This window comes from Alligator sinensis, unplaced genomic scaffold, assembly GCF_000455745.1.
Source record: "Alligator sinensis unplaced genomic scaffold, ASM45574v1 scaffold588_1, whole genome shotgun sequence".
NCBI lineage: Eukaryota > Metazoa > Chordata > Crocodylia > Alligatoridae > Alligator > Alligator sinensis.
This window is the reverse complement of record NW_005842244.1, coordinates 1333457-1350766: the sequence shown is the minus strand read 5'-3', so window position 1 is coordinate 1350766 and position 17310 is coordinate 1333457. Positions and strand designations below refer to the sequence as shown.

General features: G+C 43.8%; 1 protein-coding gene across 13 annotated transcripts in view; it reads left to right on the top strand.

Annotated features, from left to right (window-relative positions):
* Positions 1–17310, top strand: part of DOCK7 (dedicator of cytokinesis 7) — a 158611-nt gene that overhangs the window by 111119 nt on the left and 30182 nt on the right. For 6 of the 13 annotated variants that reach the window (XM_025208684.1, XM_025208681.1, XM_025208680.1 and 3 more), the window contains 8 exons: positions 237–407; positions 2024–2163; positions 9952–10121; positions 10996–11150; positions 13195–13377; positions 13930–14065; positions 14987–15083; positions 15519–15536. In XM_025208684.1, the coding sequence (XP_025064469.1) occupies positions 237–407; positions 2024–2163; positions 9952–10121; positions 10996–11150; positions 13195–13377; positions 13930–14065; positions 14987–15083; positions 15519–15536 (1070 nt within the window). Of the gene's footprint in view, positions 1–236; positions 408–2023; positions 2164–9951; positions 10122–10995; positions 11151–13194; positions 13378–13536; positions 14066–14986; positions 15084–15518; positions 15537–17310 lie in introns of those variants that run through there. The other 7 variants (XM_025208687.1, XM_025208686.1, XM_025208683.1 and 4 more) reach the window with 2 other exon arrangements.

The following is a 17310-nucleotide window of genomic DNA, read 5'->3' as shown; positions in this document are numbered from 1 at the left end:
TTAGGAGATGAAAATCATGTGTGCAGTACCTGACATGTAGCAGTGGGCTTGTATAAAGTTGGGATACCTTGTACTGATATAAATACTGATGTCTGCCTTGTATGGGAAATGTACCGCTCCCTCATGCCAAAACTGCAGTGGTGTGGATGTTAGTGTTATTCATTGACAGAAAAAGCAGTGTGCTTTAATCTGGTTGTTCCTGCTACATAACTATACTCTTGTGTTATACCTGCAAGGTATCTTCAAAGCTTTATTCCTTACCAAATCCAAGTAACCTGGCGTCCTTGAGGCTGGACTTCCTCCGCATTATCTGCAGCCATGAGCACTACGTTACCCTGAACTTACCCTGCAGCTTACTTACCCCACCTGCTTCTCCATCACCATCGGTGTCTTCAGCAACTTCTCAGGTAGACCAAGTGAAACATGCAAAATGAGTGTTGACCGTAGGAGTAAATCTGAGAGCAGGTTCTTCCACATGCACCTATTTTAGATTCCTTTCTTGTTAACAGCTGTTTGATCCCTTATTTCAAAGTTATTCTTACACCAAGAAAGACAAGACCCCTAAGAGCACAAATAGAAGTCATTCTGGCTTCCATTGCCCAAAATGTGCCAGGGGAGGGGGGTTGCATGGGGGAGGGACTTGTGCCTTAGTCCCAGAGTCGGGCAGGAGGTGTAGGAATGTCTTGGAGGAACTGAGTGCAGTACCTTTGTCACTATTATATAAAAATCCACATTAGAAGTATAACAGTGACTCATAGGATTGGATCCTCAGAGATCACCCCCATCCCAAAACACATGAACGCTTAAAGCATGTTTCTGAAACCCTACATTTTAACAGTGATGTGAAAGCATTCCTTTTGCCTTCAGACAAAGAAGAGTTTTTTATTTAGTTTTCTGACAGTCTTCTGCGATCCACATATTAATTTCTTGGCCCACCCTGTGCAACAGGAATACAGGGAATGAGGAAAACAGGAAATGAGACTTTACTACATAAGCCACTTGCTTTGTTCGGTAGCACTCCTTTTGCTCTACTTTTGCTCAGTAGAAAGGTGTTTTCATATGTATTGCTTGCACTTAGCTAAGGTTCATTTACATGGGAAAGATAATCTCAGTTAACTGAAGGTGTAACTTTAAAGTGGATTGGTTAGCTCCAAAGAGATGTAAGCTGATACTGAGTTCAGGCCATTTTAATTCTCAGTGAGACTATCCATGCCAAAATGTAATGCAGTTTAACTTATTTGCTCTAAAATTTATTTTCCTAAGAGTCCCAGTGGGTATGTCTACACGAGATGTTTACTGCACAGTTGACTAATTAACTGTGCAGTAAATGTCTTGGCATCTGCATGTGCATCCCTATTAGGATGCATGAAACTAATAAATTCTGCAGCAGGGTAGTACTTGTTAAATACAGTACTTGTTGGACTTGTTTCTTCTTTCCTTCCATTTAAGATACATACTAGTTAAATACAAGTACTGCTGGGCTGTGGAGTTTTTTCATGCACAGCAGAGCATATGTAGACGTTGCTGTGGCGGGCTGGAGCACAGAGTGTTTCAGTGAGGGGCTAGCCAGCAGGCAGCCCCCATGCTGAAGCAGCCTTGTGCTTCAGCCAGCCTCTCCACAGCACATGGGACACAGTCAGAGCAGCCAACCCAGGCTGGCAGGCTGACCACCCCCCACACGTTCAAACAGCACACCTGGGAGCAAAAAACTCTGGAGCAATAAGCTCCAGAGTGTATTGTGCACATTAATTGCACATGTAGATATGCCCTATGTTAACTAGTTCTAAGAGGCAGCACCCCCCCCCCCCCCCCCCCCCCCCCGAAATATATCTGCTCTTAATTGATTGAGTTAATGAAGTCGCATATACTGTAAGTGGACCTGTCTGGATTTAAAAAAAAAAGAGGGAACAGGTGTTTGCAGGAGATCACCTTGACTTCTGGACGGTGGTGCTACTGTATTTCATAAGCTGTAACTTTCTGTGGCCTCATTATACAAGTTCTAAAGCTTGAATTTTTTTGATAGAGTTCTGGATTCTCTACAAATGTCCAAGACCAGAAGATTGCAAATATGTTTGAACTGTCTGTGCCTTTCCGCCAGCAGCATTACTTGGCAGGCCTTGTGTTAACAGAGTTGGCTGTCATTTTGGATCCTGATGCTGATGGGTGAGTTTTTAACTTTTTCCCAAGAGGTTACTATGATTCTAAGCAAAAGATGGATCCAGGCTGCAGTCAGAGCTGGCTGAATTGTTCACTGTGAAGAAATAGTCAAAGAAACCTGAGAATCTTCTTCTTTCTTTCCTACCCCTACCCCACATTTCTGCCTCTTTACCCTGTGATTTTCCATGCTTAGTTAAAATCACTTTTTCTTAACTGAGAAGTGGAAGATGAGATATCCATTGGAACCCTTTAACAGTGCTTCTCAGTTGACTACATACCCTGTTCTTGAGCAGTGGAGGCATGTAGCTTCTCACAGCAGTAGCAAGAAAGTAATTCTCAAAAGAAAATATCTGATAACGCTGGGCTTGGGTTGGTAGCACATGTAATATGAGGATCTTCCTGTTACATACATTCAGCTTTGCTGGGGAGAGATGTGTTGCCAGAGTAGTTACGGTATCATACCACAGCTCTGAAGACATGAGTTTAAGACGTGTTCTGGCTTCCTGCCAAAGCTTCTCTCCAGTCAACCCAGCTCTAAATGGGTGCCTGGTAATACAGCCCAGAGAGTCAAAGACAGGCAGGTGTAATGCTGGCCACATCACTCCCTTGTGTGACATTGGCTGAGAAACTCATGTGCTTTCACCAAGCTAGCCTAGTGGGCTCCAGCCAGCCAGCCATCCAAGCCTTGCAGTTCCCTTGTAAATGGACTTATATAGTTAATAGATAAGTAAAGTCATGAAAATAGAGCTTTTAAGTGGCTTTGCCAAACTTATGCAACAAATAATTGGCAGAGCTGGAAATACTGTGTAGTAATCCTGATGCCCACTCCACTGCTTTCATCACTTAGGACCATATTTACCATGTGAAAATGCTTGGAATAGGAGAGGACTTACATAAGTCATCCATAGTCTGAAGTTCTGCTGTGTTCATTCTTAGCTGAGGTATATGTTACAGTGTTAGCAACATCGACTCAGATGAACAGATATTGGTCCCCCTTCACCCAGAGATATCAAGTTCATGGGTCAGTCTGCTGAAAGAGGAGGTGACAGCATAGGCTGAGGATATTTCCTCCTAGAATGTCTGGTTTAGAAACGAGAATGAATCTTTACTTTGAAGTAGGTGTTAAAAACCACAGCAGAACTACACCCATTCACAACACCTGCAGAAATCTAAGCTAAGATATAACTGTGTCCAACCTATTAAGCAGAAATCGGTTTCTTTCTGTAACTGAGGCTGGTCTTGTTCTCCTTGTACTTTTTCTATGTAGCTTGGCACCTGCGCTCTCTCTTCCACCCAAGGATACAGGGCCTTCAGTGTTCTCAGCAGTAAGCATGACCCATGCACCTAACCACTATCCCCTGCTTTTGTCCAGCTGCTCTGCCCCATGAAAGAACTTTTCAGGCCAGTTTGACTGTATCCAGTGGCTTCTCTGCTGGTCTTAGTTCACACAGTTTCTTAATGCCATTTCAGGTACAGTCCTTGGGACTGTCCTTTGAGCAATGTTCCCTACATTTCCATAGGGGGTTTTGATCTCTCTTCAGTAATTCATAACATATATTCTATTGCTGTTGTCCATAGGAGTATGGATGACTCAGTCTCAGCTCTTTCCTTCTGTGGCTGTGCTGTTGTTGCTTCCTTCCTCCTCTATCATGTCATGGAAAGCAATTTGTATTATGTAGAATGAATGTTTCCATACTTACCTTTCTGATGACTGCTTAGGTCGAGGGGATATTGAAAGATGGCAAAAAAGTGTAAAGATGACTTTCCCCCTCACTGGGGCCCTTCCAAACACCAGTTCTATATACCTGTGTGCAACATACCTCACTCGCACTTTACACCATACAAGAGGAGGGAATATATCCACATGAAATGGTAAAAAATCCTTTCTACTTTGTTTTCCACTGGGAGGTTTTTTATGCTGGCTTGGTCTTGCCAGCTCTTTGAATTCGGTGTATATTTTTAATGCTGCTTCAAAAACCTACTTCAGTTCACTTGGGTGTATTTGAGCAGTGTTGTAACGTGCACCCTGACATGGCACTGCAGATAATACCTGGGTTGGTTTCCAGGAGCATCATTCAGGAGCCTTTCCAGTGCAAACACCCACACAGTCTCATGTAGCTTTTGGCTGTGTGGAAAGTCAACTGGCAAAAAATTGTATGCGTTTGAAAGGTCTAAGAAGAACACCACCTAGGTAATGGGAGGATTCAAAATAGATATGTATCCTTTGCTGATTATGTTTGCATCCTAGAGGCCCTTAGCACGTGTTACACTTAAGACATGATTAACCAGTTGACATTTAATCATAATTACCTGGCCACACACGAATGCACTGAATGGTGTGATAAAACGAGGAATAAGCGACAAAGTTATTACCCAAAATATGTGCAGCAACTTTGGGGCTGGTTCCAGTCACAGCATTAATTGAAAGTGGGGTCAGGCTGGGGCAACCAGCTGATGATACACCCCTGGAGCTGCCCGGATCAGTTGATAGATCCTAGCCGTAGGAGCTTGCTACTTACTGGTGCAGGGGGAAACCATGATCAGGGTCCCAGGCACCCTCTTCTCCAGCAATAAGGCATCATGGCATCTTGATCCTACAATCACACCTCCTGCCTAGCATGTGTAGCATGGCAGGAAGTACAATTGTGGGAATCATACATCAGATCCCATTGTGCCTTTAACTGCACATTTGCCAGTGGCCCTAGAAACAGATGTATGAACATGATCTTCCTTTTGGGGGCCTGCATGGTCCAATAACATCCCTGCTTCCTTGCAAAAGGATTTATTTAATTAATTTGGGATTAGCTATTGAAGCTTTCCACAGTCAATCCACGTGAGCTGGCTGCTTTCTAGCAATATACATATGAGACTCTCATCCAAGTAGCAAGTCTCTGGAATCAGCCAAAGTGGCTGCAACTGGAATGGGAAACCAGTGTGGAAATCAGTGTGGCTCTTTATTAGAAATGCTCATTGGTACTGAACAGTAGCGGCAGTGTCACGGTTAATGCCCACCAGCGTTACATTGCTGTAGTGATGAGCTATGTCGCCCTAGCTCCTTGCTACAGTGACACAACATCTCATGTAAATGCACCCAGTGAGGAGAAAATCAGTCTACCTCAAGGGGCCAGATCTTCAGGTCATATAAATTAGCATTACTCTCTTGGCAGTGTACGCCAATTCACAGCACCCATGAGCAGCTTATCAGTGCAGGGACAAGTCTGTGCTCACAGCTCTATTTCAGCAACCGCATCCAATCTGGTACATCCTACACTTGTTCCTAAATGTGTTCCCAGCCATTACTGTGTTTCTTCTGTTCTCATCTTGGGGTGCATTGTATCGCAGCCTATAGTGCATCTCAGGATGAGAGCAGAAGAGACATGGCAATGACTGGGAACATACTGGATGTTTTGTGGCCATGCAGAAGGGCTCAGGGTGGATGTTATTGTGGACCCATTTGGACGAATGGTTTCCTGCAGACCTATGGGACTCAATTCAGTGGCTCAGGATGCACACCCAGTTTTGTACTCCCATTTTCATTAAATAATGTCAATTCAGTTGTAGAAAAGACCTTGGAAGTGTATTGTTACTGTTAATATTTACAGGACACAGTAAGGTTGGCATCTCTGTGCTGTGTACAGTACTATACAACATACAGTAATGAACTAGCATTCCTCCAGAACATTTATGATCCAAAAAACGAGACTTCACAGATGGGTGAAACAAACCAGTGGATTGGAGGGAGGGTTTAGGGAGAGATGACAAAGAGTAAATCAAATCCAACCAAAAATTAAATCAAAAGCAGGTCTTGGGGGAATAAAACCAGGGTAACTTGCTTCTCAAGTGTCACAGTGATGCTACTTATCTCTTAAAAGCCATGGTAAAATCTGAGTAGCCCCATTGGCTTATGCAGCATTGTGGAGCAAAAACACAAATGAAGAGATATCCATCCAGCCCTTAGTGTTTGGGAGGCTTGTCCCTTTTGTGAAAAGCACACTATAGAACTGTGCAGCACTGCAGAGGGGTGACTAGGGGTGAAACAGCAGAGACAGCATTGTGGGAAAAAAGGTCTGTTTAATGCAGGACACACAAAACTTATTTGCTCTTGATACAGCCCAGAAGTACTACCTTCTCCACTTTTATAGTAAATATAGAAAAGAGGGGGGGAAAACACTCAAGGTTAAAATTGCACTGAAATTTGTTTCATTGGGTTATATCATCTGGGCAGTGTTGTGACCTCCATACCAGTTTTTTCCTTAACTACCTGCTGCTAATGCAATTGGAGTTGCAGCTAGCAAGGGAAGTGAAGGGTAACAAGAAAGACCTCTATAAGTATGTCAGCAACAGAAACAAAATCAGGGGAAGTGTGAGTCTCTTACTAAATGGGTGAGGCAATGTAGTGACAGCTGATGGGGAAGAGGCTGAAGTACCCAATGCCTTGTTCACTTCAGTCTTCACAGGCAAGGTCAGCTTCCAGACTGCTGCACCTGGCAGCACAGTTTGGGGAGGAGATGAACAGCCAACAGAGGCAAAATAACAGGTTAGGGAACCATTTAGAACTATTTAGAAAAGCTGAATATGTACAAATCCATAGGGCTGGACACGATGCGCTTGCTGGTGCTGAGGGAATTGGCCGATGTGATGGCAGAGCACTGGCCATTATCTTTGAAAACTTGTGGTGATTGGGAGAGGTCCCGGATGATTGGAAATGGGCAAATATAGTGCCCATCTTTAAGAAAGGAAAGAAGGAAGATCTGGGGAACTACAGGCAGCTTCACCTCAGACCCTGGAAAAATCATGGAGCAGATCCTCAAGGAATCCATTTCTAAGCACTCAGAGGAAGAGAAGGTGATTCAGAACAGTCAGCTTGGATTCACCAAAGGCAAGTCATGCCTGACCAATCTGATTGCCTTCCATGATTACATGACTGGCGCTGTGGATGCAGAAAGAGCAGTGGATATGATATACCTTGACTTAGGCAAGACTTTTCATAGGGTCTCCGACAACATTCTTATAAGCAAGCTTTAGGAAGTATGGGTTGAATGAATGGACTGTAAAGTGGATAGAAACCTGGCTGAATCGTTGGGGTCAGAGAGTAGTAATCAATGACTCGATGTCTAGCTGGCAACTGGTATCAAGTGGAGCGCCCCAGGGGTTGGTCCTGGGACTGGTTTTGTTCAATATTTTCATCAACAATCTGGAAGATGGAATGGAGTGCACCCTGGCAATTTTGCAGATAATACCAAGCTAGGGGGAGTAGTAGATACATTGGAGAGGTAGGGCTCGAATTCAGAGAGACTGTGACACATTGGAGGATTGAACCAAAAGAAATCTCATGAGGGTCAATAAGGACAAGGGCAAAGTTGTGCACGTAAGACGGAACAATCCCATGCACCGGTATAGACTGGGGACCGACTGGTTAATCAGCAGCTCTGCAAAAAAGGATTTGGGAGTTACAGTGGAAAATAAGCTAAATATGAGCCAAGAGCATACTGGACTACATTAGTAGAAGCATTACCAGCAGATCAAGGCAAGTGATTATCCCTCTCTGTTCAGCACTGGTGAGGCCACATCTGGAGTACTGTGTTCAGTTTTGGGCCCCCACTACAGAAAAGGATGTGGACAAATTGGAGAGAGTCCAGTGGAGGGCAGCAAAAATGGTTTAAGGGCTGGGGTACATGACTTATGAGGAGAGGTTGAGGGAACTGGGCTTATGAGGAAAGGCTGAGGGAAGTAGTCTGGAGAAGAGAAGACTGAAAGGGGATTTAATAACATCCTTCAACTACCTGAAAGGTAATTTCAAAGAGGATGGAGCTGGACTGTTCTCAGTGGTGACAGATGACAGAACAAGGAGCAATGGTCTCAAGTTGCAGCAACGGAAGTTTAGCTTAGATATTAGGAAAAACTTTCTCACTAGGAGGATAGTAAAGAACTGGAAGAGATTACTCAGAGAGATTGTGAAATCTCCATCTTTGGAGGTTTTTGAGACTGGGCTAGACAAAGCCTTAACTGGGATGATCTAGCTGGTGATGGTACTACTTCGAGCAGGGGGTTGGACTAGATGACCTGATGTCCCTTCCAACCCTCGTTTTCTATGATACTAACCAGACATAAATCAGTTATTTTAAAATTATAACAAAGGACTTCTTCAACCACATTTGATACCATTCCAGCTATGTAAAGGTTTCCTTTCTTGTTTAGGTCTCAGTGACACATTACAGGCATGAGTTAGTTGAGGGAGCCAGTTACAATGCTGTTCAGTGCAATCAGTTCTACAAGATAGTTAAAGTGCTTTGGAAAGGGGTCAAAAAGAGGTTGAAATCCTCCAAGAGCTTGGGTTCCCTTTGGGAGTGATAGAATGGCTAAGGCCCACCACTTTCAATAGCCAGTAGCCCACAAGGGTGAACTGTGGTTGCCCTCATGTCCAGCCACCTTTGACTCCTCAGCTTGAATGATCAGGTACTTGTTTACAGCTGGATTGCCTGGGGAAAACTTTCCATCCACCTCTGGAGTTGAGCTTTAACTTTTGCTTTTGGAGCTGCAGCAAGGGCCACTAGTTAAAAGGTGTAACATTGCTAAATATGTCCCAATAATCTTTCTGAACTTAGTCCAAGGCATATGTACAAATGTTGGCCCTTTTGTAACCAGGTCCACTAACCATTGAGTTATAGTTGAAGAGTGGATGATACCTGAATTTCAGGAGTCACTGTAATATTTCAGGCTCAACTCCTGTTCCCTGTGCTATGCAAAGGCATGGCATTCCATGTGTGTGTATTTCCTGCGTAATGCAGTGGATCAAATGATGTACCAATTTTATTGTCTAGAGAGGCAGGCAGTTGCTTTAGAGAGTACCCAAGGCTCCACCTCAGAAGCTTTCTTGGGGGGTTGTCCATTTCTACCTCTGCCCTGAGGCCACATATGTTACTGAATACTCAGGCCAACAATTACTGTTAGAGCAGAATTCTCCTGAGGTCCAAATAAAGACAAAAATACACATTTGTCAAGATGTGGGCATGATAAAAGTGGACTTGCAAAATGAAAGAATATCTTGGCTTCAGGGTGGGTAAAGACAGCCAGAAGATGTTGTTGCCTTAGTTTTTCTTGTTCCTTTTCATTTTGCTAGTTAAAAGTAACAGTGATATCAACAGCTAATCTTTATATTATTGGTGAATGACTCAATAGAGGACCAAAGAACTGGGATAGAAGCTTTTCGAGTTGAAGACTTAGGCGTGCTCAAACCTTGTATATAGACAGACTTCTCCCGAACTGCTTGTTAGGAGTTAGAATTAAATATGAACTAACACCACATGCATGCTCACGTGCGCGTGCACACACACACACACACACACACACACACATCCTCCCACAGGTTTCTTTCCCTTGCGATAGCAAGATCGCACTTGTACAGGTGTCTGTAGAGTCTTAGTAGAGTTGGACTGTTGTTATCATTGTGTTATCGTGTTATCATCATCCAGGAAAATGTACAAGGGGAAAAGATTTTTGTGATATCTTTTATTCGACCAATTGTATAGTTGGGAGTGCTGTTAGACAAGCTTTCAGGCATCAAGTGTCCTCAGGAGGGAGGGCTTGGGAAGAGATGACAAAATAAATAAAAATGAACCATGCAAGTCATACAGACAAGTTTCCAAACCAAACAGATTGAGAAATACTGAGTGATGACATGTGTGTGTCAAGTTAAAAATAAAAACCAGGCATTTTTTAAAGCTGTTTAGTTACAAAGTATTGTTTGCTTTAATGATATTAACTAATCCCTGTGACCCAACTCTCTTTTAACAGTTTGTTTGGATTGCATAAGAAGGTCATCAATATGGTACACAATTTACTGTCTAGTCACGATTCGGATCCACGGTACTCTGACCCACAGGTAAAGGCCCGGGTGGCCATGCTCTATCTACCTCTGATTGGCGTGATCATGGAAACCGTGCCTCAGCTATATGATTTTACAGGTATTTTTGAACTGTGCTTTATGGGCATGTTGAGTTACTCCCAGCTTTTTAACACATTCCTCTTGGAGTGAACAACCAGACTGTGGGTGGTGGTGCTGGTGATGGGAGGTGAGGGTGTTGCAATTTTCAAGATACAATATTTCAGGCCATACTTTCAAATTTGATTCCTAAATTGTGTCTGCAAAATATAGGCTCTGAATTTCCATGTATCAAAACTGCAGTTGTCCATTCTTTCCACAAATAGGTTAACTAATTATGTATATGAGCTTACCTTTACCTTTGTGAATTCAGTATTTGTCTATGCACAAATGTTGTAGGCCCATGTATTTTTGTTTAGATTTGTAAATCTTTTGATGCCTATTTGGATTCCCTAGATGTCACCAAGATCTGCTTACATCCATTCAGACAGACATGTGACGCTGTTAAAGGACCAACACCACCAAAACAAAATTAATCCCCCACTTTTTTAAACATTACCTGACCATGTTTGCTTTTTCAGAAGTTCTGTAAAGATGTTTCTTAGAATAATTTTAACTATTTCATACCAGGGCAAGGAAGCTAAATTTAGAATAGCATGGGATTTAGCACCCTTCCTTGATCAATGAGGCCTTGTAAATTGGATGATATGGTAAAGTCACAACCTAAGGCTTGGGGTAACTGAATCAAAAAGTGCCTGAGCATTTAAGTTGCCCAGGTTCCTTTTGAAAATTGAGCTTTGATGTCATGTATATTTGTTTGAATCTGTCTAGCCTGTACTGCTTGCTGAACCACACTGATACAATTTTTCTATACCCCTCCTAGGCAGCGAGGTGAGGGGAGAGGGAAATCACCTTGGAATGTGGTAATTAACTTGGATGTGCATGTTTCTTGGTAGAGACTCACAACCAGCGAGGAAGGCCAAGCTGTGTTGCTGTGGACGATTACGAAAGCGAGGGTGGAAGCATGATAAGTCAGACAGTGGCTATGGCCATCGCAGGGACAACCATCCCCCAGCTTACTCGGCCCAGCAGTTTTCTACTTACATCCTCGGTACAAAACTGTTCCCTCTTGGGTTGTATAAACAGGAAAATATGTGTGCACGCCCTTAAGTGGTGGTCACTGAGCAGCTGGGGCTGATGTCAACATACATCTGTGCATGCTATATAGTTGTGGAGGGAGGTGGGGTGAGAAGTTGGGAAGTAGATAATGTTTGCACTAGGTCATTCCTGTCTTGAATATTCTAACAGAATGGTCAGCTTTAGCCAGGTGTTCAGCAGTATCAGAAATCAGAAAAAAACACAGTAAAAATGTCCTCCTGGTCTTGTGTTCCCTGTGGGTGAAAGTCAACCCTGTGTAAAGCCCCAGTTCTGTTTAAGGCAAACATGTCGTTTTAGTGGCGCATGGATCTTGGGCTGGACCACTGCATTGCACAGTATTTCCCTTATATCTGGAAGCTAGAGATGCCATTTGAGTTGGGGTCCTGTTTTGCTGGGTGCTGTGTGCGCCCAAAGTGAAAGATTGTCCTTCCTGTGAGGAGCAAGAAAAAAAGGGGTAGGGATTAACGAGCATGGACACATGCAACAATTAAAATATTTCAAATGCCTTATGAGACATTTTAAAAGGCCAGCTGGACAAATGGACATGCTTGTTGGAATGTTCCAAAAGCAGCTACAGTGCTCCAAACTAGTATCTCTTCTTGTTGTTTGTGCACTGGGTGCACATGGGTCTTCCAGAATCCCACAGTGCTCTGCTTTTTCTTGTCCACCCTCCACAAGGGCAGGAGGGAAAGCAGGGTGGACAAAGAGTAGGAGAGGAAGGGAGTGGTAGAGCCACCCCCAACCTCCATCACTACCAGATCCCTGCTTACCTCTACTGTCTTCTCCCCTCTCTGCTGGGGGAAAGGGGAGCAGAGCCACAGATTGCTGTAGCCTTCTGTAGCAGCCTTGCTGGAGAGCTGCAGCTGCGGCACTTCTTAAGTGTTCCAGCCAGGAGTGCCACAGGGGCTGTATATGTGCCCTATGACTTTCCTTTCCTTTTTCATGTCTTTGTATGACATGGTATTTAGCAGAATTTGCAGATTTGGTGGAATCTGACACAGCCACACTACAAGCATTTCTGCTGTGGCCTTGAACTTGTAAGCTCTGGACTGTTAACCACATGCCTTAGTACCCACACCACCTCAGCCCCTACCCTGTGGCTGAAATGCTACCCTTTGGAAATGTTTTAAAAGTTACTTCTGTCCATACCCAACTAGCCAGCAGGAGAGCATGGTATGGAGGTTAAGGTGAAAACACCAGTAATGGTGAAAATCTTGTTACGCAGCCAAGATTTTTTCCTATTATGATAATGTTCTTAATGTTTGGGCATTCAGTAACCAACCTGAAGTTTATTGAAGGTGCCAAGGTGGATGTGGGACTTGAGTAGGGATTTACAGGAGGGCACTCATTACATAATGAATTTAACCACATATACATTGCAGTACAATTTCACTGCCATTTGTATTATTTGGGTCCTGTCATTCTGTTATATTAGTCAGGAGAAATAGAAAATATTCAATAATTTATTGACTGTAATTTAAGCCAGGGCTATCCAACTTCTAAGCAGCCGTGGGCCACACCAGTGCAAACTGAACATTGCAGGGGCTGCACCAGCAGAGCCATGGGCCACCAGCCCATAGCCCACATGCACGTGTGCCTCCGCCACTGCCCCATGCACCCCCATGGCCTTGGCCTCGCCCTCAGCTCCCCATGCCATGCTGCGGTGCTTCCCCACACCTCGTCCCTTAAGATGGGGACAAGATTTATAAGCCAGAAGAGGAAGGGGGAATCGAGAGATTCAAGCAGAGCAATGGGGAGAGTGGCAGGTGAATAGGAGCCCAAGGCCTGTAACTTAACCCCTCACAGGTTGCATGCAGCACAGGCCCTGCCAGTTAGACAGCCCTGATTTAAGAAAATATGCCATCCTGCTTGCATCTGGCTGATGATGATGATGAATTAACCCAGGATGGTTACTTGAAACAAGTACTTTTAATGACCCATTGAAGTGTGCTGGGCATCAGTCAGTGTGGCTAACGTGACTGCTCCTGTCTGTTCAGACTGGCCGGCAGCATTCCACCTTCTCAGCAGAGTCGAGCCGGAGCCTCTTGATCTGTCTCTTGTGGGTCCTGAAGAATGCTGATGAGAGTGTCCTGCAGAAATGGTTCACAGACCTCTCTGTGCTGCAGCTCAATCGCTTGCTGGATTTGCTTTATCTCTGTGTTTCCTGCTTTGAGTACAAGGTATGTAGCTACTGCTCAGTTCCTTTAAAGCTCCCTAAAAGGCATGTAATGGGACTTGGACAAGCCCCCAACCACCCAGTTAAAGTATCCTCTTCCCTTCCACACTCCAAAGTTCTGCTTCTCACTGCACACCCCTTTCATCCTCTATCTGTTTCTTAGTGTTTTCTTCCCACCCTCAAAATCCTGGGGAGCCTGGTGCTTTTCCATACAACCTTGATCACGCTGTGGACCCTGGTAGTGCTGTGGTATTCTGCCTCTATACATATCCTCATTCACCAAGAGCTAAGTGTGTCTAGCTTCCGACCACATCCTGAGGAACCTCCATTGTTTGTCACTCATTTGGGTTTCCATGGGTTTTACTCCAGAAGCTACCACAGGGAGCAGTGCCATGGTGAAGTTGGGAGCAAGGAGAGTTTCCCAGAGAGAGGGAGGAGGTGTAGCAGCCCATTGGGCCCTGTAGAGGAGTTTCTCCTGCAGCACTTTGTGGACAAGATTTCAACTTGTTAATCCTTCTGTGGTCTCTTCCCTCAATATATGGTTTGAAATTTGCAGGGCAAGAAAGTGTTTGAAAGAATGAACAGTTTGACATTTAAGAAGTCGAAGGACATGAGAGCCAAACTGGAAGAAGCTATTCTGGGAAGTATAGGAGCCAGGCAAGAAATGGTTAGAAGGAGCAGAGGGCAGCTAGGTAAGTAAGCTTGATTATGGCTTCTGGTCTTCTGCCTAAAACACCCTATTTCATAACTCGTAACACCCATCACAGTTGAAAGTTCCATGTAAAGAGCTGCACAGAGAATGTGCACGACAACTATCATTGATCCTACAAAACCCAGTAAAACTAAGCTACATGTTTGTACGCACCTTCTACTGGCACTTAACCTGTTATCTAACTGTGCCTGTACAGATATGTCTCATTCCTGCACCACTGTAGCAGGGGATTCCTAGCCTAATCTTGCAGACATAACATAACCCAGGATGTTTTATGCAAAGGTCAGTGTGAAAAAGCAGGGACACAATCTGTTTAGTCCCAGGGTAGATGGATACTTCTGCTAAAATAATCAGCGGTGAAATAGTCCACATTATCGGTAATTAGATTGTCATCTCACTTTAGAATTAACACTCAGTTGAGAGGAACATAATTACTTTCTGAATTAGGTTGCAAAATTCAAGGGAACTGTGCTCAATTTACTACTCCCATCTCCACTACAGGCTTCTTGTGTAAGTATGGACTAGTCACTACGGCCCAGATTCTTAAAGGTATTTAGATATTTAATTATCATTGATTTCAGTGGGAGTTAGACACTTAAATAATACTTTTACATATCTGACCCTTAATCTCTCTGTGCCACACCTCGCCAACTGTGAAATGGCAATGAGATCCACAGCAGTGTTCTGAGGATAAACACATTGCAAATTGTGAGGTAGGGTCTCAGGGTCTACAGAAAGTACTTTATCCAGATAAATATTGTAGCTTTGTGCTTTATGGAGTTTGATCATGCTGTGCCTTATGGAGTTGTATCATACAGTGCTTTCAAACAATTCTTGGCTCACTACCCAGAAAAGATTAATACCAAATTACTATTATTGTTATTTTAATGTTGCCTGGCAGAAAGAAGTCCATCTGGGAGTGCTTTCGGAAGCCAAGAGAATTTGAGATGGAGAAAGGATATGACACACTGGCGTCAAAACACAGAGAAACTTGACAAGTAACTCTACCTTATCCTTCTACATTAATAATGACATGGTTGCTTTATGAAATCAGGTGTGATCCTCTTCCTGTTGAAGGCCAGTGGCAATAGTCCACCTGGCTCGAGTATGAGCAGAATTAGGTCCTAAGTTGGGACAAGTCTGATTGGATGGGATAGATTTACGGCTGTTTGACACAGCATCTCATATAACACTTTCCATTGCTTTCTCTGCATTTCAGAATGAGACCTAAGAAGACTAAAAACAAATCTTCTTAGAACCCTGTAGTGACTTGTAATTTAGAGAAAAGGTCCATTAACTTTATCCACAGGTAGCATATATATCTCATGCCATACTTCCTTTATTCCATGAAAGCATTCTGGAGTTCTCAGAGCTTGCTTTCCTTTCCTGTCCTAATCCATCACTTTGTTTTTCCACATGTGCTGTGCTTTTAGAAGCCACAAACCTGCCAGGTACTGTAGTATTGGTGTGCTGCTTTTATAATAGTCATTTTGTACATCTTGCATACTCAATCATCACAGCTCTGTTTGTGATGCTTGGCAGATAAAGTTAGTGTGTGTGTAACTGGTTGGAATGATCCCCTTCGCTTGTTTTGCCCATTCCTTTTAACATTCCTTCTCCTGGTTTGGTTGGAGCTAGAAGGCTCAGGACCTGTGTCTTAGCTTTGCTGTGCACGTTTTCCATTTGCAACCCACAGGCTTCTGCTCTCCCTTAGGACTGCTCTGGGGGCCTGGCAAAAAGACTGGACCTAACCCTTGGAAAGCAAACAGTGCCCTAGAGCAGCAGTTCTCAACCTTTTTTGTACCAAGACCATTTGTAAACATCGATAGCCAGTCCTGACCCAGTGCCCCTCACTCCTGACCAGCTGCCCCTTGCCCCCCAGTGTGTGAGACAAGGGGGAGTGTGTATGGGGCATGGGAGGCCCCCAAGCAGTTCCTTGCAGGCTGAAACTCTGCCAAGCTCTAAGGGAAAAGCCACGATTTCCCGCGTTTTTTCCTTTAAAGGAGAATCCATTTTTAAAGTTTGTTGATCCATTTTTAAAGTTTGTTCATGACTCTTTCATGTATTCTTGCAACCCACTTTTTGGGTCTTGACCCACAGGTTGAGAAATACTGCCCTAGAGAAGCTCTGGAGGAGCTGGGAAATGGAGTCGTTGCAGCCCGGATGGAAGGAAGGGCTGGCATCCTTAATTTTCTGGACTCCGCTTCCCTCCTCTGTTGCTTCGGTTCATGTAGATTCACGCTCTGCATGGATCCATATGCAAGGCCTTGGCCAACAGATTCTCCTCACCTTTCCCAGGTTGCAGATATCCCATCAATGGTGCACATTAGAATGCAAAGTTCTCTTTCCATGGTATCTCCACTTCTTTGTTCTCCAGCCCAGTAGAATGCACTCTTTCTGCTCTTTGGTTTTAGTACATCTGTAGCAACCTCAGGATAGAGTCCCATGTTATTTTTGGTTGCATTTCACAGAAATGTACCAACCTGAGAAATTAAACAAGATGGAGTGTGTGTGTGTGTGTGTGTGTACAAATGTATATATGTACCTTGACAGGCACACATCACCCAGTGGGTGAATATTACGTGTACATAGTGTATCATGCCTCTGTATTACAGAAAAGTAACTGAACATGTGCCAACACCAAAATGTCTGCTTGCCTTGTAAGAGGAGAGAGGCAAGTTCTTAGGTTACCAGTTCTCATGCCCCAAACCAAAACCAGTATTTTTAACTATATGCCGAAGTGTATAAGAGGTACAGCCTGTGGAAGATGGGTGTAAAATTCCCTTGTATTAGGTGAGCCATGTGATAGCTGTGATGTGTAAATGCTAGGGTCCAAAGGACCACAAAGTGGTCATCCAGTGGCATGATTGACTTGGAGCTCTGCATGTTCCTACCTAAAAGGAAAGGATATAGTGTTGTAACTAGATGGGATTTTATGTGTTATATTCCCCAGATGTACCTAGCATGAAGATGGGGAAAAAAAGCTTTCCTAGATACTGCTGCAGTTTGGGCATCCAAAAGCAGCTGGGTACCTTCAAGGAAAATAAGTTACAGACCTCAGTAACAAAAGGACATACAGGCCTCCTGAAACTGCAAGAGCTACTGCCTCTTGCACCGTCTCCTCTGGTTGCGTTTGTCAACTTCAGAACAGAACCTCTTCTTTTACCAACCACTTAGTTCTTTTCAGTCCCACCCAGACTTTGGGAAAGCTGAGTCACCAACCGA